This window comes from Gallus gallus, chromosome 20 (genome assembly GCF_016699485.2).
Source record: "Gallus gallus isolate bGalGal1 chromosome 20, bGalGal1.mat.broiler.GRCg7b, whole genome shotgun sequence".
NCBI lineage: Eukaryota > Metazoa > Chordata > Aves > Galliformes > Phasianidae > Gallus > Gallus gallus.
This window is the reverse complement of record NC_052551.1, coordinates 5,260,984-5,279,138: the sequence shown is the minus strand read 5'-3', so window position 1 is coordinate 5,279,138 and position 18,155 is coordinate 5,260,984. Positions and strand designations below refer to the sequence as shown.

Sequence of the window (18,155 nt, the reverse complement as noted above, 5' to 3'; positions counted from 1 at the left end):
CCAGCTGGAAGCTGGGGCTGGCTTTTCTCTGCAGCTGTTCCATCAGGGCTCCTGGTTTTGCTATCACAAGGTGCACCTGCACCCCCTGTTCCCCTGCCGCAGGCACCTGCAGCATGCTGGAGCATCTCTGACACCTGTGTTGTGTTTTTTTCCTAGAAACAGACTGAACTCAAACCACTTGTCCCAGAGGATCCACTCTTACCTTTGAGGAGTTTTTGGTCTTTAAGAAGTTGATGGGCCGGTGTGATACAGACGTCAGGAGCAGGACATGGTGATAAAGCACTGCCATAAAATGAGACCTTTGAGTGCAGCACGAGAGAGAAGTGCGAGTGCAAACTGGGCACTGAGTGCAGAGCTCTGGCCCAGCCCAGGAGACAGCTGAGGGCTGGCAGAGATGGGGGCTGCGGGCTCAGCTCGCACCCAGGAAATAGGATGCTCTTGTTTGCTTTTCAGTGGACGAACTTTCAGATTTCATACTCATATACGGATGCCTACAGCTGCCTATACAAGCATAACGAATCTCAGACATTGTGTAAACAAGGTCATTGCTTAGATATGGACTATTATGGCACAATACGTTTTTTTCATCTGTCCGTTAAGGTGTTTGTTCTCTAAAGGCTGGCATGGCTGCATATAACCTCTCTGCCTTTTTCAGTCCCTAAGCTCTGGCATTGAAGAGTTCTGCAGGACGCATACGTGTGTGTATGTGTGGGTGCATGTCAGGAAAGGTACCTGAGAAAGAAGCTGCCAGTCTTGTACTGAGGCCAGGTGGGAGCTCAGTGTTCATCCTGAGGGGTGAGGTCAAATTTAGCATTGCACGCTCTCCATTAAGCAGCAGCAAACCCAGGAGAGGGAGTTCGGTGTTGTTTGTCCCTTGTTGGCTGAAAGCACATTCCCTTTTGCAGTTGGAGACTGACTGCAGCAGGCTGTTCAATCTCCAAGTCTCCCTTTAATCACTGAGAACTAGCACATCATAATTTTTCCATCCTGACCTGGAATCCTTTTCATTGTTCGGAGAGAACAAGCTGTTCTTCAGAGGACAAATACGGAGAAGCACAGAGCTGCTGAGAGTGGTTCAAGCCATTGTTGTCTCCAAGGGCTCTGCGAGGCAGCAGCAGTCGGGAAGTTTCCCACTTTCAGCCCTCTGTGACTATGAGTGATCCTCCAGCAGCGGTGCTGATAACTTCAAGTATTTGCTTTTTTCCATCTTTTGGTTTTTTCCATCCACAGCAGTTCTGCCTTCACATGACAGAGCCACGCAGGTTTCTCTGTTAACCTCTCTGCTTCCACACCCTGCTCCTTTTTTGATGTGCTCCCCTTGTCTCGGTGGTTGCTGCGTGATGTGGCTGCTTGAAGCCTTTTTTAATATCCCTCCCTAACAGAACACAAGGTCTAGAGGAGGACTGAGCTACAGCCCAGCCAAGTGCTGTGTCAGACCGTCCTGTCGTAAACGGATCGCTTCCCAGCTCAAAATTGGTTCCATGTCTTGCCTTCACTTTTGCTCTTGGAAGGCTGCTCCAGAGCTCCGCTGCCTTTGTATGGTTAGAAACTTTCTTTAAATTTCTAGTTTGGATTAATTCGTGGCCGGTTCGTTCCTGGTTTGTTTTGGAGCCAACATTGTCCCTTAACTTAAATAGTTTTTGGTGTTTACCCGCTGATGTATTTATGGAGAGTAGTCACAGCTTCTTATTTTTGCCAAGCTTTTTCTGTAGAAGGGTTTTATTTAGTGAGAGCTTTTTAATGTGGGAGACTTTATTGTTGGTGGTAAATGATATTTATTAGAAGGGTGGGTAGCAAGCCTCAAAGGATCCAATCCAGAGGTTTACAAAAAAAATCTGTTTTAAAAACAAAAAGCTCTTTCAGAACCTCTTCCAAAGATGGTGTCTGATTTCTACCTTTAATTGCTTTTGCTTTTCCAGCTCGTTCTTTGTCCCCTCTTCACGAGCCTGCCTGACGTTGTGGGAGAAGCTCCCTCTGCTGCAGGGGGTTCTCACGGTACATGCCCGCCTGGTGGGCGCTCAGATGCAGACGTGTTGTTGTAACCCCCTTAGCAGTCACAGATCCTCCCCAGGATGCCATGAGCTAGAGCAGGCTCTGATTCCTCTCTGCGGCAGCACTGCTGCCTGCATGCCTTGGTTGGAGGCACGGCAGTGATGCCACCTCTACCCTACAATGCCCAGGTGATGGGGGACAGAGGGGTGCTGCCAGAGACAAGGCTGCCAGAATGGAGCGTGGGTGCATGTCCAGTGCTGCCTTCAGAGAACAAATGCAGGTAGGTAATTTACTATTGTCTATGTACGTGCAGGTTTATTTAAGTACACATATATACAGTTCAGATATGCCATTGATTCTTTATTGCGTTAAGAGGTACATTAAAAATGTACACTTCTACTAACTACTCGCTATATAACTATGTTGGAAATGTAGTTCGCCCATTCAAGGCGGTTTTCTGTGGGATTTTGGTGTGCACTTAAAGGCCTGTGGCTAATTGGAAGAGTGATCCCCGCTCATCTACAGAAATGCTTAAGGATGATGGTGTGGAGTGGTCCCTTGGAACTGTTTTCCCATGCACTAGCTGAAACGTTTTGCACTTGGGTTGTTTTTTGGCCAGTTTTCCAGCAAAATGAGAAGCCTTGCGAGCTAGAGGGAGAATTTCCCGGTGTACACAGAAAAACAGCCTTGAGGGTTGGAAGCTGCTGAGGGTTTTGAGCTTTGTCTGCATGCATTCATACAAGCACAGCAGGAGTTTTCTTTCTTTTGGGGCAGAGGAATTCTAAGAAGTGGTTCCATGCAGGCTCCCCCCGTCCGTAGGGCTGAGCTGTGCGGGGCGGGGAGACGTAAGGACAAAAACCAACACCAAAAAGTAACTGAGTTTGCTTTCTGACTCTCACACATTCCTCGTTAGCTGCGTTTTTAGTTGACTTGAAATCTCCGTGGAAGTATAAGCTGAAGGTGAGAGGGTTTAAGCTCCGTGCTCCTCTGTTTCCCTATCGCATCAGTTGTGAAGCTAAAGAGAAGCAGGTGTCATCTCCTAACAGACCGAGGTTAGGGGCAGGACATCAGGAACTGTGTGCTTGCATCTGGAACTGAAATAGTGGAGGGGGCTCACCAGTCCCAGCACAGCTCTCCTGGTGGTGAGGGGAGGTGTCACTGCAGTCCTGCTCTTAGCGTGAATATTTATCGTCATCGAATCAATGACGATGTCTTGACTTGAAAGGAGGAACGTAGAATAGAGGTCATGTAGCCAGCATCAGTAGGGAAGGGAAATTACTTTCTTCACCTCCATCAGCTGTGTGTGAGCTTGGGCTCAGTAAGCACAGCACTGAGCATCCTTTGTAATCCATGTGAATCTTGTTACTTCTGTCTCTGAGGCTGCTTAGATTCAGGTTGCAATCCGATTGCTTAATAACCTGATCTGTGCTGTGCCCCACTCGCTCACCTACAGGGCTCTGCTTCTCCCAGTGCAAGATTCATCCACAGCAGCAGCCAAGCTGTTTCACTTCTACATATGCTTTGTGCTCTACGTGGGTTGCTGATTCTTCTGTTCCCTAACTAGCATCCTGGAGATCATTCCTTTTTTTTTAAATTATTATTTTTTGAACCAGAGCACTAAAGCATGATTTACAGGCTCCTGTTCCCATCTGTCTGCGAGCTGAGCGCTGCTGCCCATCAGGCTCACAGCCATGGAGTGAACATAGCCACGTGTCCTGCACCAGGGTCAGCACCCAGAGCTCCAGTGCAGGTATTTAAGGTGGCTGTGTCCCCTCCAGCTGGGGGATTCTCTTGGGCACTGCTGGCAGCTGTGATCTGATCCCCCCCACAGCTCAGTGCAGAGCTGCAGCCTGGCCCAGCAGCGCTCACGCAGAGCAGGAGCTGCAGGATATCTGCTTGGCTGATGTTTGCTAGGCTGCTTTTGCATCCCACGTTCGGGCCACTTTTTGTTTATTTTTTTAATGAAAAGTCATGATTTTTGGTCATGGGGGAAGTTCTGCGCTCTTCCTTCCCTGCAGTCCCTCTCTCAGAGACAGGTCAGAGATGTGACCAGAAGATGTTTGGAAGCTGCTGGGGTCACTGGGAATCAGAAGGGAAGGACAACATCAGCACTTAGGCACAGATTGCAGCGTTTCTTTCTCCTGCTTCCCAGATAACTGTGGCTTCACTCTTTTCAAATCCATCTGATTCAGCTCACTGCATAACCTCCACTTTAATTTCTCAGTTGATCTCAAAACCAGCAGGGAAAGATCAGGCAATGGGGATGGCCTTGCAAGCTGTACTTTGATTTTTTTTTTTCCTGCAAGTTCAGTTAGTGCTGTGTCTCCTGCTGGCAGCAGTGCGTGCCAGGAATGCTGCACTGGCATGGCAGGCCATGAGAGCAGAGCAAGTGAGCGCTGTTACCAAAGCAGCAGTGGTTATCCCTTTCTTTTTTTCTCATTGCCTATTGCAGCAGAGTGCTCCACTGGCTGCCCTTGGCCACGTGTGGATCGGCCAAAGCCGTGGATGGAGGGCAGGTCAGCAGGGCTCTTGCTCACTGGTGCTAGCGAAGGTTGGGCTTAGGAATCTGTGGCATAGAGAACTTCTTGCTAAAAATTGCACTTTCTGTCTGCCCCATCTGGCTGGCGGTGTTAATGGGTACGTGGCTGTGATCCCCCTTGCACATACTAACATTGCACTAAAGAGAGACTTTGGGAACAGCGTGTTGATCACTTTGTTTCTCAGCAGACCACAAAGTCAGCCGGATGGGGTCTCTTTTTTTTTTTTTTTTTAATTTTAATTATTATTATTTAGAAATCATGCTGGTGCTGAATGACCTGGAATTTTTTTTTTTTTTTTTTTTTTTTTTTTTGCTTGGATTTATCCAAAGGAAAATGTAATTGTAGCTGCACCGGGACCTTTCATAAGGGTGGCCGTGCGGCGGGGGGCAGAGCAGCGGCTCTGCGGTGTCTTTGTACCGGGGGGTTCCTGTAGGTTCTTACTGTTTTTTAAGACCACGATTTTAGATGGTCACCTTGGCAGCCGGGCGAGACAGGGAATAGTTTTTACTTTTGGTAAAGGTTTTAAAGAGAAAACAAAACAAAACAAAAGTGAAGCTGCCTGTGGCTGTGGGCTGTGGCTGTGACTCGGGCTGGGGTAGCTTGCACTGCTATGGACTTTACTGCTCTCATGCCGAGGGCATGAACTCCCTGTAGCAACAATGCCACTTCTGAGAAGTGAACGGCAAGTTCCCCTTCCTTTTGTATATGTGAACGTGAGGGTGGGAGAGGGAAAGAGCTTGCTTGTACAGTTTGTTGAAATGAAACCAGACATTTTTGGTTGTTCCTAAATAAAGAGCGTCAAATACGAATGAGAGTCGGCTGGTGCTTGGGGGGCTGCATCCCCACGAGCCCCCCCACATTGCAGCCATACAACCACCCGTTCTCCCCCCAGCTGTAACCCTGGGGCTGCTCCCCCTCCCTCCTCCCGAGGGCAGCAAAACGGGACGGTATGCACGTAACACTGACACGTTTATTGGAGGTTAAGCTAGTGGCCATGGAGCTGTGGGGCTGCTGCTGCCCCGGAGGAGGCAGTGCTACAAGGGGGGCCCGCAGCCCCCAGCCCCGTGCACCCCGAGACAGGAGAGGGGCGGTGGGATGGCGGTGCAGTGCTGGGTGTTCTGCTTGCCCCATTCCTTGTGGTTACGGACAGGTTTGTCTCTCACCCCAGCAGCTGGCAGGCTGTGCGCATCCATCCACTTCCTTAAGGGCGGGTGGGTGTTTGGGTGGGTTTTTTTTTGGTCGTTTATTGTTTTTTTTTTTTCCTGTTTTTTTTTTTTTTTTTTTTTTAGTTCTCCGCTCAAACACACTTCAGCAGAGAAACTGGAAAAGCTGCCTGAAAGTAGGCCATAGCAGTGCCGTTTCCATAGAAACCAGTTCGCAGCGTGCCGTGAGACTCACAGGCACGGGAGGTGCTCCCCGCCGGCCCTACAGCCGGTTGTCCCCGTTGACCCTGGTCCTTCGCAGCACCCTGTGGGGACACAGAGGGCACACAGTGCTTCCAGGTCCTGTGCTGCAGCCCCACTCCAGTGCTCTGTGTGCCCCACACTGAGCTCCCACCACTCTGAGATTTCTATTTCCGGCCCCTATGCCCATGCCGGAGCAGCACAACAGCTCGCAGCTCTCCCCCTATATGTGCATCCCATCACCCTCACCCCAACCCTTCAGCCATGAACCCCCCGAGCCTTGCCATCACTCCCCAGCTTAATTTAGGGTTTCAAGAAAGCAGACACGGCTGCAGCTCAGCTCCCGCAGGAGGCTGCATTTCACAGCCTGCCCCCCAAGGACCCCAGTGCTCAGGGTGGGTCTCCCCTGCCTGCTGGCCCACCTTCGCTCCCGGCTCTCGAAGTGCTCCGCCAGCTGCTCCTGTGACACGCGGAAGTCCTCAAAGGGCTGCTGGTACCGCACCTCGAAGGAGCCATCCCTGGCTCTGCTGGCCAGCAGCTGGCTGGCCATGTCCCCGCCTCGCTCCCGCAGCACGGAGCCACCGAAGAGGCTGATGTCACCATTCTCCTGCTTGGGTCAGAGCACAGGGCAGCAAAGGGGTTGGGATGGTGCAGAGCTATAAGGCAGGGCCGCCCTGGGCCCCAGAGTTAACCTATGGTGTCCCAGGCTTCAAGTACTGGAAGCCCCATCCTGGGCTCCCACCAAAATGGACTCATAGGTTGGAAAACACCCTTGAGATCACAAAGTCCAACCACCAACTGGACCTCCCCCCTTCTAAGCCACATCTCCTACTGCCACGACCGCAGCCCCCAAACTACCTGCAGGGACGCACCACCCCCCCCCAGGACAACCCATTCCAGTGCATGAGTTTAGGTGAAAAAAATCAAAGAAACATCCATCTCCAAGAGCCCCTCTGCATGGCCCTGAGCCCAGGGACTGGATGGGAGCAGGAGCCAGGACAGCACAGCTCCATGCTGGAGGATGGGTGCAGCAACGCCCTCTCACCTTGCTGGGGAAGATGTCGATCTTGACAAGCAGGGAAGCCAGCTCCAGGTTCTCACTGTAGTTGTTCTTCAGGGGTACGGCTCGGAACCCTGCAGCACACACAGCCCCACGCTGTTTGCAGCACAGCTCCTTGACTGCCCTGTGCTCAGCAAACGGATGAGCACCAACACAGCATGCACAGCGGCCCCCAGCTCTTACCCGTCTTCAAGCCTTTCACCAGGAAGGTCGCCTGGGCCAGGAAGTTCTCATCGCTGAACATGTCCTCCTCATACACCACGAAGCGGAGGAAGGCAAACTCGGGGTTGCTGACCTGGAAGTGGAACTGCTTTGGGCTCCAGAGGGGGTTCAGGCCGTTGTCCGCTGTGCACAGAATGCCGCAGTCAGAGGGCAGCCCCAGCTTTGCTCCTTCCCCCCCTTAAAGGTGGGGGACAGAGGCCCCAACCCCACCTCTCCCCTTGGTGTGCGGGTGTCTGAGCATCACCCCCAGCCCTCCCCATTGCTGCCAAGCTCCTGCTAGCACTGCAGCCAGCAGAAGGGCTGCATCTGGGGGAAACCAGCCCAGCCGTGCCACCTCTCCTTCCACACTTACCCACAATCTCTGTTTTCTGCTTCGCGTTGTCGTACTCTGCCCCAGATACCTCCACCTCCACAAAGGGACAAACGATTCCTCTGCCGTTTTTGGGGAGGTGCCGGGCCCCCAGGACCTGGGGAACAGAGATGGAGTGAAGGCTGGGAGCCAAGGAAAAGACTTGTTTGTATACACAGAACTTTGCTGTCTAGACAACTCCCCCCTCCCCGGGCTGCACTAAGTGGAGAGAGATGCTGACACCAGAGGGATGCAGCTCCCAGATGTGGAACTGCTGCATGTCACCAGTCTGCAGTTTGCCCTGAAGCCAGCAGCAAGGCAGCTCAGCTGCCTGCAGTCCTGCTGCAGTCCCACAGCCCAGCTGCGACCATGGCACCACTCCCCCAAGCTGGGCTCAGCCCCATGGCTGGAGCTTGGCACCGGGCACCCATGGCTTCATCAGAACTTCTCGCTCCCATCGCTTTGGCTGGAAGAAGCTGTTCCTCCCCTCTGCCTGCAGCAGTGAGTGCTCAGCACAAAGGACAACCTGCTTCCTCACAGCACAGCTCCCCGCTCCTCCTGCCAAGGGCCATATGTTGCCGGAGCAGGGGGAGGCACTGCCAGCACCACATCACATGCTTTGAGTCACGCTGCGCTCCAGGCAGCTTCTCCATCCATGAAAGCTGGTGTTGGTGGGGACACCAGGCAGCTTTGCCAAGGGACAAGAGGCTGAGCTCATCTCTTCGAGTAGACGGCTCTGGCAGGGGGTCCCTTGATGCCTGGAGGCTGCAGCTCCACCCCAAGAGGCAGGAAGAGTTTGAGGGGCAGCACTTTGGTAAATGGAAGTCACAGAGGAATGGTGCCCCATTTCTCTGCCCATGTCATGCCCTCCCCAAGCAGGGCAGTGGCTCTCTTGGGTGCCCCAGCCTTGGCCAACATTTGCAGTGCAACCATGTATGAGTAGGAACAGGGCTGAATGGCCCTCCCTGAATGGGCTGAGCGCACAGCAAGGCAGCCACCTCGAGCACTTACCAGCACAGGGCACAAGGCATGACTGTGTCACTGCCCTGGCAGGGATGTGGCACAGCACAGTGCATGACTGCCACCTACTGGCACTGGGATCCTGGGCACGGAGGTAGTGGGGTGCAGTGTAGCACCCCACAGGGCTCAGGGTGCCCCGCTGCAAAGCAGCAGCCACGGGCTGGCTTCAGGCTGGTACTCACCTCGATGGAGATGGAGAGCGGCTCGACGCCCCGCAGCGTGCTCTTGTCAAAGGGGTCGAAGATGTCGTCCCGCATGTTGGCCGGCTGCAGGACGTACCCACACTGCCCGCTGGACAGGAATAAGGCCTGGTTCATCTGCATGGGCTTGTCTGGGGAGCACAGGGAGGGAGGAGGTGGGTGGAGGAGGTCATGGGATCACAGAATGCCTTGAGCTGGAAGGGATTTCAATCATCGCCTAGATCCTATGCTCTTTGCACCTGTGTTCTTTGTGCCTGGCATGAGGCTCAAGCCCCCAGAACCCTGTGCAGCACGGCCTTGCTCAGCCCACGCACGCATCACATGCATCCTGCCCAGGGGGCCTGTGCTCCACCAGTCATCCCCTTTTCGCCCCCTCCCTCTCCTTTCAGCTTGTCAAACCAACCTGCAAGATGCTTCAATTCACAAAAGCAATGGGAAACCCAGCAGAAACAAATATGAAAGTCATTTTTTCTGGTGGGTCGATGAGTGCGCTCCCAGCGGGACCTGGCACACAGAGCGGGGGCTGCAGGACCCTCCTCGCCCCTGTATTTGCCACAGGGTGCATGTGAGGACCCCCTCCCCTGCCCGCTGCTCTCACCAGGGGTCTGGAAGTTGAGGGCCACCAGCTGGCTGCCGCAGATCCACATGGGCAGGGGGTCGTAGTTGGAGGAGTCGAGGCGCTGGCCCTTGGGGTAGATACGGGAGAGCTGCAGGCGGTTGTACTGCAGGAACTTCTTGCCTTTGATCTTGTTGACGTACTTCTCTGCCTTGGTCTCAGGGAAGGAGGACATGTCTCGGTAACAGGCCCTCTCCGTGCCGATCTCTGGGAGGAGGCAGAGCACAGTGTAAGCCAGGGGCAGCGATGGAAAGCAGCTGCTACGGAGCGATCCAGCCCCTGGACAGGAGCACATTCTGTGCTGGCTCAGACACTACCAGGCACATGCAACCCCTCCTCTGCCCTTAAAAGCATTAGATGGGTGATAAACACCAAAGGCTCCCTGCCTCCCTCCCTGGGGCTGCTCCGGATGGTGACACATCTCAGCAGCAGTGCAATGAAACCTTCACAGCAGGGTCTGTACCACCACAGTGGCTGCCTGTGCTGGCCACGGGCCCAGCAGGTGCTCACTCTCTTCATCGAAGGGCACGGGTCGGCAATAGACCACTAGCTCTGAAAGCTCCAAGGCGATCTTCTTCCTCCTCTCCATCATCTTCCCTTCAGAGAGCTGCCAGGAGAACAGAGAAGTCTCATAGAATCACAGAATCATGAAGGTTGGTGATCTTATAGGTCTTTTCCAAGTCCAACCCCAACCCACCCCACCATGCCCGCTGACCACATCCCTCAGTGCCACATCTCCACGGTTCTTGAACACCTGCAGGGACAGTGACCCCACCACCTCCCTGGGCAGCTGTGCCACTGAACCAACAGTCTTTCGGAGAAGAAATTTTTCCTAATATCCAACCCGGCACAATTTAAGACCATTACCTCCTGTCAGGGTAGCAGTGTGGGCCAACCCAGCTCACCAGCCACGGTCAGCACTGCATGGAGGTGCCGGCAGCCACTTCACTGCCATCTCCACCAACCAAACCTCCCTTTATGCAACCTGGGAATCCTTGAAGTTCGCTCCACTGCCAAGGGCTCTCCAAACTCACCCGTGCATCAGCCGTCTGGGCTGCTTCCCGGATCTTCTTCACCCAGTCCATCAAGTCCTCATGTGTATCAGCAGCCACATCAAGGGACAAGCGTGACGCTGAGGCCATGCTAATGGAGAAGACGAACAGGCGGTTGTTCTTTCCCTCGGGGCGGATGGCTGCGTGGGAGAGGGAGCAGAAGAATGGTCACACCACAGTGGGAGGGGACAGGCACTGAGGGACCCTTGAACAGCTCCTCAGCACAGCACAGAGGGCTGCCCCCTACCACCAAATGTTTGGGCCCTGGGGAGATGCCCCACACCCAGCATCTGAGCCCACCAAGCATGCACAGTGGCCACGTGCTCAGGCACGAGGTGCCCAGAGGCTGAAGCCCTTCAGCCCACAAAATCCCCCTAACAGAGCAAAGCATTTCCTCCACCCCTTCCTTGGGGCTGGACCAGATGATCTCCAGAGGTCCCCCTCCCACCCCTACGATGCTGTGGTTCCCAGTGCTCACCGATCTGGCAAGACGGCACATCCAGGACACCTCCCAGCAGGTCTCCCAGGGGGCTGTTCTCATCCAGTTGCTGCTGGGAGCAAAGCACAGCACCGTCACACCAGGCACCACGTGCACACGCTGCTCCCCACCGCCTGCCCCCAGCTCACCTCCCGCTCCGGCTCCAGGCTGTTGGGACTGCTGATCTCCTCCACGTAGTTGGAAGGGAACCACAGCTGCTTCTTGCCACCGTAATCTCCCCTCCACCTGGGGGAGAGGGAAGGAGACACATCAGTGCCCACTGGGGGACCCTGGGTCGTGCTGACTCCACAGTCACCTGGGATGCTGACGCTGTGCCACCCACTTCCAGGGTTCAGGAGATTTGGGGCTGTGCAGTTTGTGGGCAATCCCCACCCCAAAGGGGACACACAAGGTGACACCGTGCTTTGATTGCATTCTCCAGGGAAAAGGGAGGGTCAGAACTGACTCACCAGCCTCCTTCCTGCTTCTCCACGTTCTGGATGATGGCATTTTTGGTGAAGGTGAGCTCATCCTCTCGCTGCGCCTTGTAGTCAAACAGAGCTTTGACTGCACACTGCGTAGAGGAGAGGGGAGTTCAGCGAGGCTGGGCATGGCACAGGGACAAGGAGGTCACCTCCCACACCATGGGGGTATGATGTGCCAAATAAAAGAGCTTTTGGGAAATGGAGGCACTTGCTGAATGCTCAGGCCCTGGGGATGCTGGGCCCTACAAGGGGTTGGGAGCTGGGGCTGAGGCAAGCTCTGCATGCTGGCTGGATCAACAGAGTGAAATTCAGAGCTGGAGGCTGAGATGTCCTCCCTGAACCACTGAAAATGAAGGCTGCAGTGCCATGAAGGCCTCAAAAGAAACTGCTGCACAGTGAATTTCTCCAGAAAGCCTGCAGACCAGGGCAGGCACAGTGCCACCGAGCCTGGCATAGAAAAGCATGTGGAAGAACTCTGATTCATCAGGATATTTTCATTTTTAACTGAATAACAAACCCAGACTGGTTCAGATACTCAGCCTAGTATGGTTGAGCTGGAGACAAACCCAGTCTTCATCTTCCAAGGAGTTCTCAGTAAGAACAACATTTGTTTGGGGATGAAACTCAGCAGCTTTGAGAGAAGAGCAGATGGCAGCAAAAGGCATTGGGTCTTATCTACCCTATGGAAGGTCCTCCCCCATCCTCACCGACCGCTGCAGAGCCCAGGAGATGGGGCGGGGGGTGAAGGGGATGGGGAGCAGTCAGCCCTGCAGCTTGCAGCATGACGCAGTGGGACATACCTTGAAGGTTGGCATGGGGTTGGCCTCCACGTAGAAGCCAGGATGGCGCCCCTCATAGAGCGCTCCGTAGTCCGGCTCCTGCGAAAGCAAAGGGCCAGTGATGAGAGCTGCAGCTTGGCAAGGCAACGGGGCCCTGCCTTGGGGGAGAGGGGGAAAACACCCCAGGGAGGGCACATTGTGCTTCCGTGATACTGTACGGAGCAACATGCATGGCCCACACTCCCTGGAGCCTTGCTCAAGCAACAGGTAGCAGCGGGGCAATAAGAGATGGGTACACAATGCTGCTCAAGGCATCAGCTCACAAGCCACCCTTGGCTGAGCCCTCCTGAAAGCTGCCCGCACTCACCGCTGTCCCTATCTTCTCCAGCGTCTCCTCGTTGATGGGGTACCTCAGCTTCATCTTGCGGTACAGCGGGTGCTTCTCATAGTAGCTGATCAAGTCCACCAGGCTCTCGAACTCAGAGTTGCCCAGCAGCACGGTCTGGCCCTCCTGCTGCACACGGCAGTGCTTGATCTTCCCTTCCGCTCTGGCATGTGGGGAGGGAGAGGGGCTACTTGGCATGTGACCGAGGGTCTGACCCAAAATAAAGGCACCCAAGCAGGCTGCTGCATGCAGCCATCTCCCAGTGCAGGTGCGTCACACCACAGGGGTGTGTCTGCATGCCATGAACCACTGGCACTGGAGCAGGGATGCACCACGGTGTGCAGGGCAATGGGGACATGTGCCCTTTTCCTTGCAGAAACAGGGATATTGGTCAGGGAGAGAGGTAGAAAATGGCACAGCCAAGGAGCAGCAGGGTCCTGGAAGGGCCACATGTGGATAAACACTCCAGCAGCAATGTGCCAGAACTCGCAAGTCACAGCACCTCTCAGCCCCATCCCTCTGCTCCTTCCTCCCCAGCGTCCCCTCCCCTGTGCCTGTCCCACTGTGCTCCCTTAGGACGCACCTGAAGGAGATGGCATAGGAGCTGGGCTCGCTCCTCTTGCGCACCAGGAAGGCTCCATCCCGTGGCACCCGCATCAGCATGTGCTCAGCTTGGGCACGAGTGAGGTTGGCGTGGTACCACCTTTTGAGAGAGACACACAGATGGGCAGGATCCTCCATGCAGCCACCACAGCTCACCCGACACAGCAACACTGTGACCCCACGGGGAACCAGAGGGGACCACCACGCCCCAGAAGGGACTGCAGAGACCTGGGAGGGCTTCCTATGGGGTACCACTGCCATTGCACAGCTCATCACGGCCACACTCACTCTTTGCTCTCATGGGCGTTGGTCTGAGGCACCGGCTCTGTCAGCCTCATCTCAAACTCATTGCACCTGAGCGGCACCTCCTGGTAGTGGGTGATGAGGTCGTAGAGGCTGTCAAACACCAGGTTGTCTGTCAGGAAGAACTTGGGGCTGCCGGCGTCCTGCCGCGAGTGGATGCGGCAGTGCTGCACCTTCCCATTGCGCCTGTGGGATGCCATAAAGGGGGGCTGTCCGTGGGGAGGTGGCACCTCCCAGACACAGCACAGGGAGATGCAGTGCTCTGCCCTGCTGCAGACCCGCTGCACAATGCTGCAGAGATGTGCTGCACGGAGCAGCGGCAGGCAGGGCCCTCACCAGAAGGACAGGGTGTAGTCCCCAACGAAGGTCTCGCTCTCCCTGACGAGGAAGGAGCCGTCAGGGGCCCCCGTCTCGATGCAGTACTCTGTCAGCAGCCGCTCAGCAATGTGCCGCCCGTCGCGCCCTGCTCCCAGCTTGCCGTGGAACCACTTCTCTGTGGAGTGCAGCTCGGTGCTGTTGCTCACCTAGGAGGGGACAGGCACAGGTTGGGGTCACTGTGGGGGATGCTGAGGATGCTCAGCTCAGGGGGTTTTCACTGGGACCTCCTGAAGCGCCTCCCACAGCATCTCCCACCGAAGCTGGCAACAGAGGTGCTCAGCCCTTGGGCAGCGAGGTCCTATCTTGTGGGAACAGCTTAGCATTGCACAAGGCTGCCCTCACCTCCTTCTGCTCCTCCTCATCCTCATTTCCCTGGTCACTGGTCGTCTCCCCCGAGTAATAGATCTTGCTGCTGGTCAGGACAAAATAATGTGGGTTCCACTCCTGCAAGAAAACACACGCCAGGTGAGGGCCCCCTGAGGCAGCACCCATCACTGGGACCTTCTCTCTTCGATGAGCACAAGCAAAGAAGGCTGATCTGTTTGTGCAGTAGAGGCAACAGCAGCACTGATTTCAGTGGGAGCTTCCATGGCACCTCCGTGATCCAAAGCATGGATTCATCTGTGGCACAAACAAACGTGCACGTGATGGATGTGACACACAAACTGACTGCAGGTCACACTGAAAGAAACCCTGGTACAAATTAAAAGATGATCAAATGAAAAGCAAAGCAATGCAAAAAGAAAACGATTGGCATGGATTTGGCAGAGGGATTATCAGAGACGAGCCATATCAGAGATATGGCTACATGGCCACTGCACTTTGCAATTTTCCAAAATCCTGGTCCTTTTGTAGGGGTTTTTGATGAGATCCTCATCAAAGCAAAGCAGCTGAAGAAGCAGTCTAAGGACAAGCAAGGGTGCACTGGGTGTGCTGCAAAGCAGGATGAGAGCATCCTCAACTGCAGTAAGCGGTCACACACTGACAGGAGGCAGCCAGGCCTGGAAACTGAGCCTGGCCCCAGAACTTACTGCAGGAGCAGCTAGCAGTTACTGCAGGAGCAGCTAGCAGTTACAGGGACTACAGAGCAGCGCAGAGGCTGCAGCGCAGCAGCTCCCTCTAGCTCAGCCTTCTGCCTCTAGCAAGGCCTGGCAGGGGACGCAGAGCACAGGCGACAGCCAGCACAAAGAGCTCCCGGTGCTCAGCTGCCAGAGCCCCCTGCAAGGTTTACACGGTGTGGAGGCTTTCGCAGAGCTGGGGTTAACACATGGGACAAGGTGGTGGCGGCAGCACCTACGTGATTGATGGGGTCTTCCAGGTAGAGGATCCCGTTCTTGATGGAGTTGCTGATGTCGTTCTCTGAGTACATAACAGAAGTGGGCAGCTCCTCGTAAGCACTGCCCTCTGCCAGCTTCTTGTGCTGTGGGACAGGAGAGTGGGTCAGGCTCCATGAGAGGAGCAGGCACCCAACAGCACCATGGGTTTCATGCTGAACTGCCTTAAACCTCCAGGTCTGCTGCAGAGAGTTCCTCCCCCCGCCCGCAGGGACCAATGTACGACCCACGGCACTGAGACGGTCATCAGATGGCACTGAAGTCCCACCACCCTTCCTTCCCAGAGGAGATGTCTGCAGCAGAAATACCAGCATGCTCCCAAGAAAGGCAACATCCAGCTACTAAGCAAATTGCCCAGCAGCAGCTCTGAAGCAAGAGAAGCCCTCCCCTCGCCTCCAGCAGCAGGTCTGCTCTTCCACCCCTCACACCATCGGCCAAGCAGAAGGCATTCTCTCGTGGCTGGGATAGGGCCATGGTAACCCCTCACTGCGGAATTCAGACAGTGAAGAGGAGGTAAGCAATCAGCGTGGGGAGAACGGGGCTACGGATGAGACCTGGAGCCAAACTGCACCGAAACTTTGAGCAATTCCTATTTGCATTCAGATCCAACCCTTTTTCTCAAGGTAAAATTAACCAGGGACACCAACGCAGCCACAGCGAACTCCTTCCAAAAGCAGGCAGTTCCCCAGGGTCCCTAATCTCAATGTGCCCCCATTCTCTCCATTTAGCAGTGCTGCTAGGGAAGGGAGCTCACCTTGATGAGAATCTTCCTCTTGAGTTGGTTTGGAGAGGGGAGCCCGTCAGCAGAAATATCTACGGGTTTGGTCAGGAGCATGTCCCCAAAGACCTTCTTGAAATTCTGAGCCATGTTCCTCTGCTGAGCGATGCTGCAGTGGTCCTCAATGGACAGAATGACAGGGAAACTGCGGGGAGGAAAGAGCTGTCAGAACCACAGTGGTGTTTGGAAGGGGAACTCCATTCAAAGCCTGGCTTCTGGGGCCCCCAAGAGCAGTCTGTCCCAGCACCCATCTGTGCTGCAGCTGTGCTGCCTCGAGCCTTCAGGGGAATCACTCTACAGCAGTGTCCCCACCACCGCTGGCATTGAGCAGACATGAAGCAGCCCGCTGCTGAGAGCTGCTCAGGGCCTCTCTTCCTACCACACTTTTCTGGATGAAATCTCCCCTCGGCTGGGACCACACCAGCACGTTTTTCTTCCCTGTTGTGCCAGGGTAAAGCTGGGCATCACCTTGTGGCAGCCGGGCACTGCCCGCTCACCGCCTCTGCTGGAAGTCCAGGTGCCCGCTGTACTCACTCAGAGGTGACAAAGGCGTGCTCCTTGATGGTGACCAAGACGTCAGAGAACTTGATCTTGGTGGTTAAGGTGTGCCCATGGTAGATGACCGGCATACCATCAGGACCGTCCCAGCAATCCACTGAAAGAGACCCACGGGGGAAGATGAGTCCAAAAGCCATCACGGCGGCGCTGACAAAGCTGCCGGCTCTGCTGGGTACTCACGCTCGATACAGCGGCACCCCATGCGCAGGCAGCGGGCGTACGCCTCCAGGGAGGACTCACTGGAGAACTGATCCCCCGTCAGGTACCTCGAGGTGAGAGAACGAGTCAGCCACAGCAGCAGGACAGGGATGTGTGCTGAAACACGGTGGTCCCGTGCAGCCCCATCCCTACTGCAAGGGCTGCAGGCACAGCTCAGCTGGCTGCTGAGACAAGCCCTGAAGAGTCCTTGCACTTCAGCTAACGGGCTGCCTCGGATGGACAGAGCACAGACAGCACGTGTGCCCCCCGGCAAAGGATGCGAGCTGCTCCAACCAGCAGAGAAGCAAATGGACAGCTTCACCCTGCCTGGCTTTTAGCACATCTCTTCTTAAGGGCAGGGGACAGCCCTGCAACACCACGTCTGTCAGCTCCTGGCTCAGGAAATCCCCAAGCACAGGGTGCAGGGAGCCATTCCCACCCCGGGGTCCTTACGTGTTGTGTGAGGAGGAGATCCAGTAATGGGACAGGGGGTTGTTCATGTTCTCGGGACACACCATGTCCAGCTGCGAGTTCCAGATGCTGTTCTCTTTGGAAAACAGGAAGGTGAGAAACTGCTCAAGAAGAAACAGAAGCGTGTTACTGGTGGGGAAGGTCTGGGTGCCGTGGTTCAGTTTCACATGTGCCCCAAGCATGTGAATGAACTCAGCCTAAGCTGATGCAGACCGCATCCTGCAGTGGGAGTGCCATCCGGCCCCACCAGGATCAGGAGACAGGACCTGACCAAACCCTGCCCAGGGCAACGCAGAGGGCACCACAGCTCCCTGCCCAGCACCCTCAAGCAGCCACAGCTCTGGGCATTAGCACCTATGCCTGTGTCCTGCCACGTAAATGCATATAAACCCTCTAGCTGACCCAGCTGCAGATAAACAAACAGCTCTGCCTTTTGCATGTGGACCAAGAGACTCTTGGGTGGGACTTGGGCCAGAGTGTCAGTGACATGGAGATGGTTTTATTGCTTCCAGCATGGCTGGTCACTGATTTCCTTGCTTTGAAAAGACAGATATGTCCCGCAATGGGACACTCACCCCTCTTTTACCTCTTACTCCCACCTCCCACCGGGGATGTCCCACCCCACTGCAGGCACATTGGTGCTGGAAGTGCCTCACCTCATCGAGGGAGAAATAAGGCTCGTCGATCTCTCTCAAAGGGTCTCTCAGGAAGTTGAACATGAATTCCTGTACCTGAAGGCCGTCTGCAGCCCAGAGCTCCTGCAAACCCCCAAAGAGTCATAAACAAGAGAGCGTTTTGAGAAGCGTTATTCAAAACCGCAAGCAGCCCATCCAGCTAGAAGCTTTAACCACCCCTGCCTGGGAATTCAGCTATTAGCAAGAATACCAGACAGACAGCAGCAATCCCGACCATTTTTAGGCAGTTCTCATTTTCTCAGCATTGTGCAGCTTC

General features: G+C 54.9%; 2 protein-coding genes across 25 annotated transcripts in view; one reads left to right on the top strand and one right to left on the bottom strand.

Moving 5' to 3' along the window:
• ZHX3 (zinc fingers and homeoboxes 3) overlaps positions 1 to 5,341 on the top strand; it is a 35,544-nt gene extending 30,203 nt beyond the window's left edge. For all 16 annotated transcript variants that reach the window (XM_040650783.2, XM_015296752.4, XM_040650781.2 and 13 more), the window contains one exon: positions 157 to 5,341. In XM_040650783.2, the coding sequence (XP_040506717.1) occupies positions 157 to 167 (11 nt within the window). In that variant the 3' untranslated portion in view covers positions 168 to 5,341. The remainder of the gene's footprint in view (positions 1 to 156) is intronic.
• Positions 5,342 to 5,482: 141 nt separating this feature from the next.
• The window catches only part of PLCG1 (phospholipase C gamma 1), a 30,252-nt gene continuing 17,579 nt past the window's right edge, over positions 5,483 to 18,155 (bottom strand). For 2 of the 9 annotated variants that reach the window (XM_015296747.4, XM_040650776.2), the window contains exons 9-32: positions 17,861 to 17,962; positions 17,187 to 17,305; positions 16,716 to 16,801; positions 16,512 to 16,632; positions 15,954 to 16,122; positions 15,163 to 15,285; positions 14,208 to 14,309; positions 13,824 to 14,011; positions 13,473 to 13,673; positions 13,165 to 13,284; positions 12,564 to 12,744; positions 12,218 to 12,295; positions 11,403 to 11,506; positions 11,082 to 11,178; positions 10,933 to 11,005; positions 10,437 to 10,594; positions 9,913 to 10,009; positions 9,385 to 9,609; positions 8,769 to 8,917; positions 7,570 to 7,684; positions 7,179 to 7,340; positions 6,981 to 7,069; positions 6,358 to 6,545; positions 5,483 to 6,000 (exon numbers count right to left, since the gene is read on the bottom strand). In XM_015296747.4, the coding sequence (XP_015152233.2) occupies positions 5,958 to 6,000; positions 6,358 to 6,545; positions 6,981 to 7,069; positions 7,179 to 7,340; positions 7,570 to 7,684; positions 8,769 to 8,917; positions 9,385 to 9,609; positions 9,913 to 10,009; positions 10,437 to 10,594; positions 10,933 to 11,005; positions 11,082 to 11,178; positions 11,403 to 11,506; positions 12,218 to 12,295; positions 12,564 to 12,744; positions 13,165 to 13,284; positions 13,473 to 13,673; positions 13,824 to 14,011; positions 14,208 to 14,309; positions 15,163 to 15,285; positions 15,954 to 16,122; positions 16,512 to 16,632; positions 16,716 to 16,801; positions 17,187 to 17,305; positions 17,861 to 17,962 (3,090 nt within the window). In that variant the 3' untranslated portion in view covers positions 5,483 to 5,957. Of the gene's footprint in view, positions 6,001 to 6,357; positions 6,546 to 6,980; positions 7,070 to 7,178; positions 7,341 to 7,569; positions 7,685 to 8,768; positions 8,918 to 9,384; positions 9,610 to 9,865; positions 10,010 to 10,436; positions 10,595 to 10,932; positions 11,006 to 11,081; positions 11,179 to 11,402; positions 11,507 to 12,217; positions 12,296 to 12,563; positions 12,745 to 13,164; positions 13,285 to 13,472; positions 13,674 to 13,823; positions 14,012 to 14,207; positions 14,310 to 15,162; positions 15,286 to 15,953; positions 16,123 to 16,511; positions 16,633 to 16,715; positions 16,802 to 17,186; positions 17,306 to 17,860; positions 17,963 to 18,155 lie in introns of those variants that run through there. The other 7 variants (XM_025142415.3, XM_040650778.1, XM_025142414.3 and 4 more) reach the window with 4 other exon arrangements.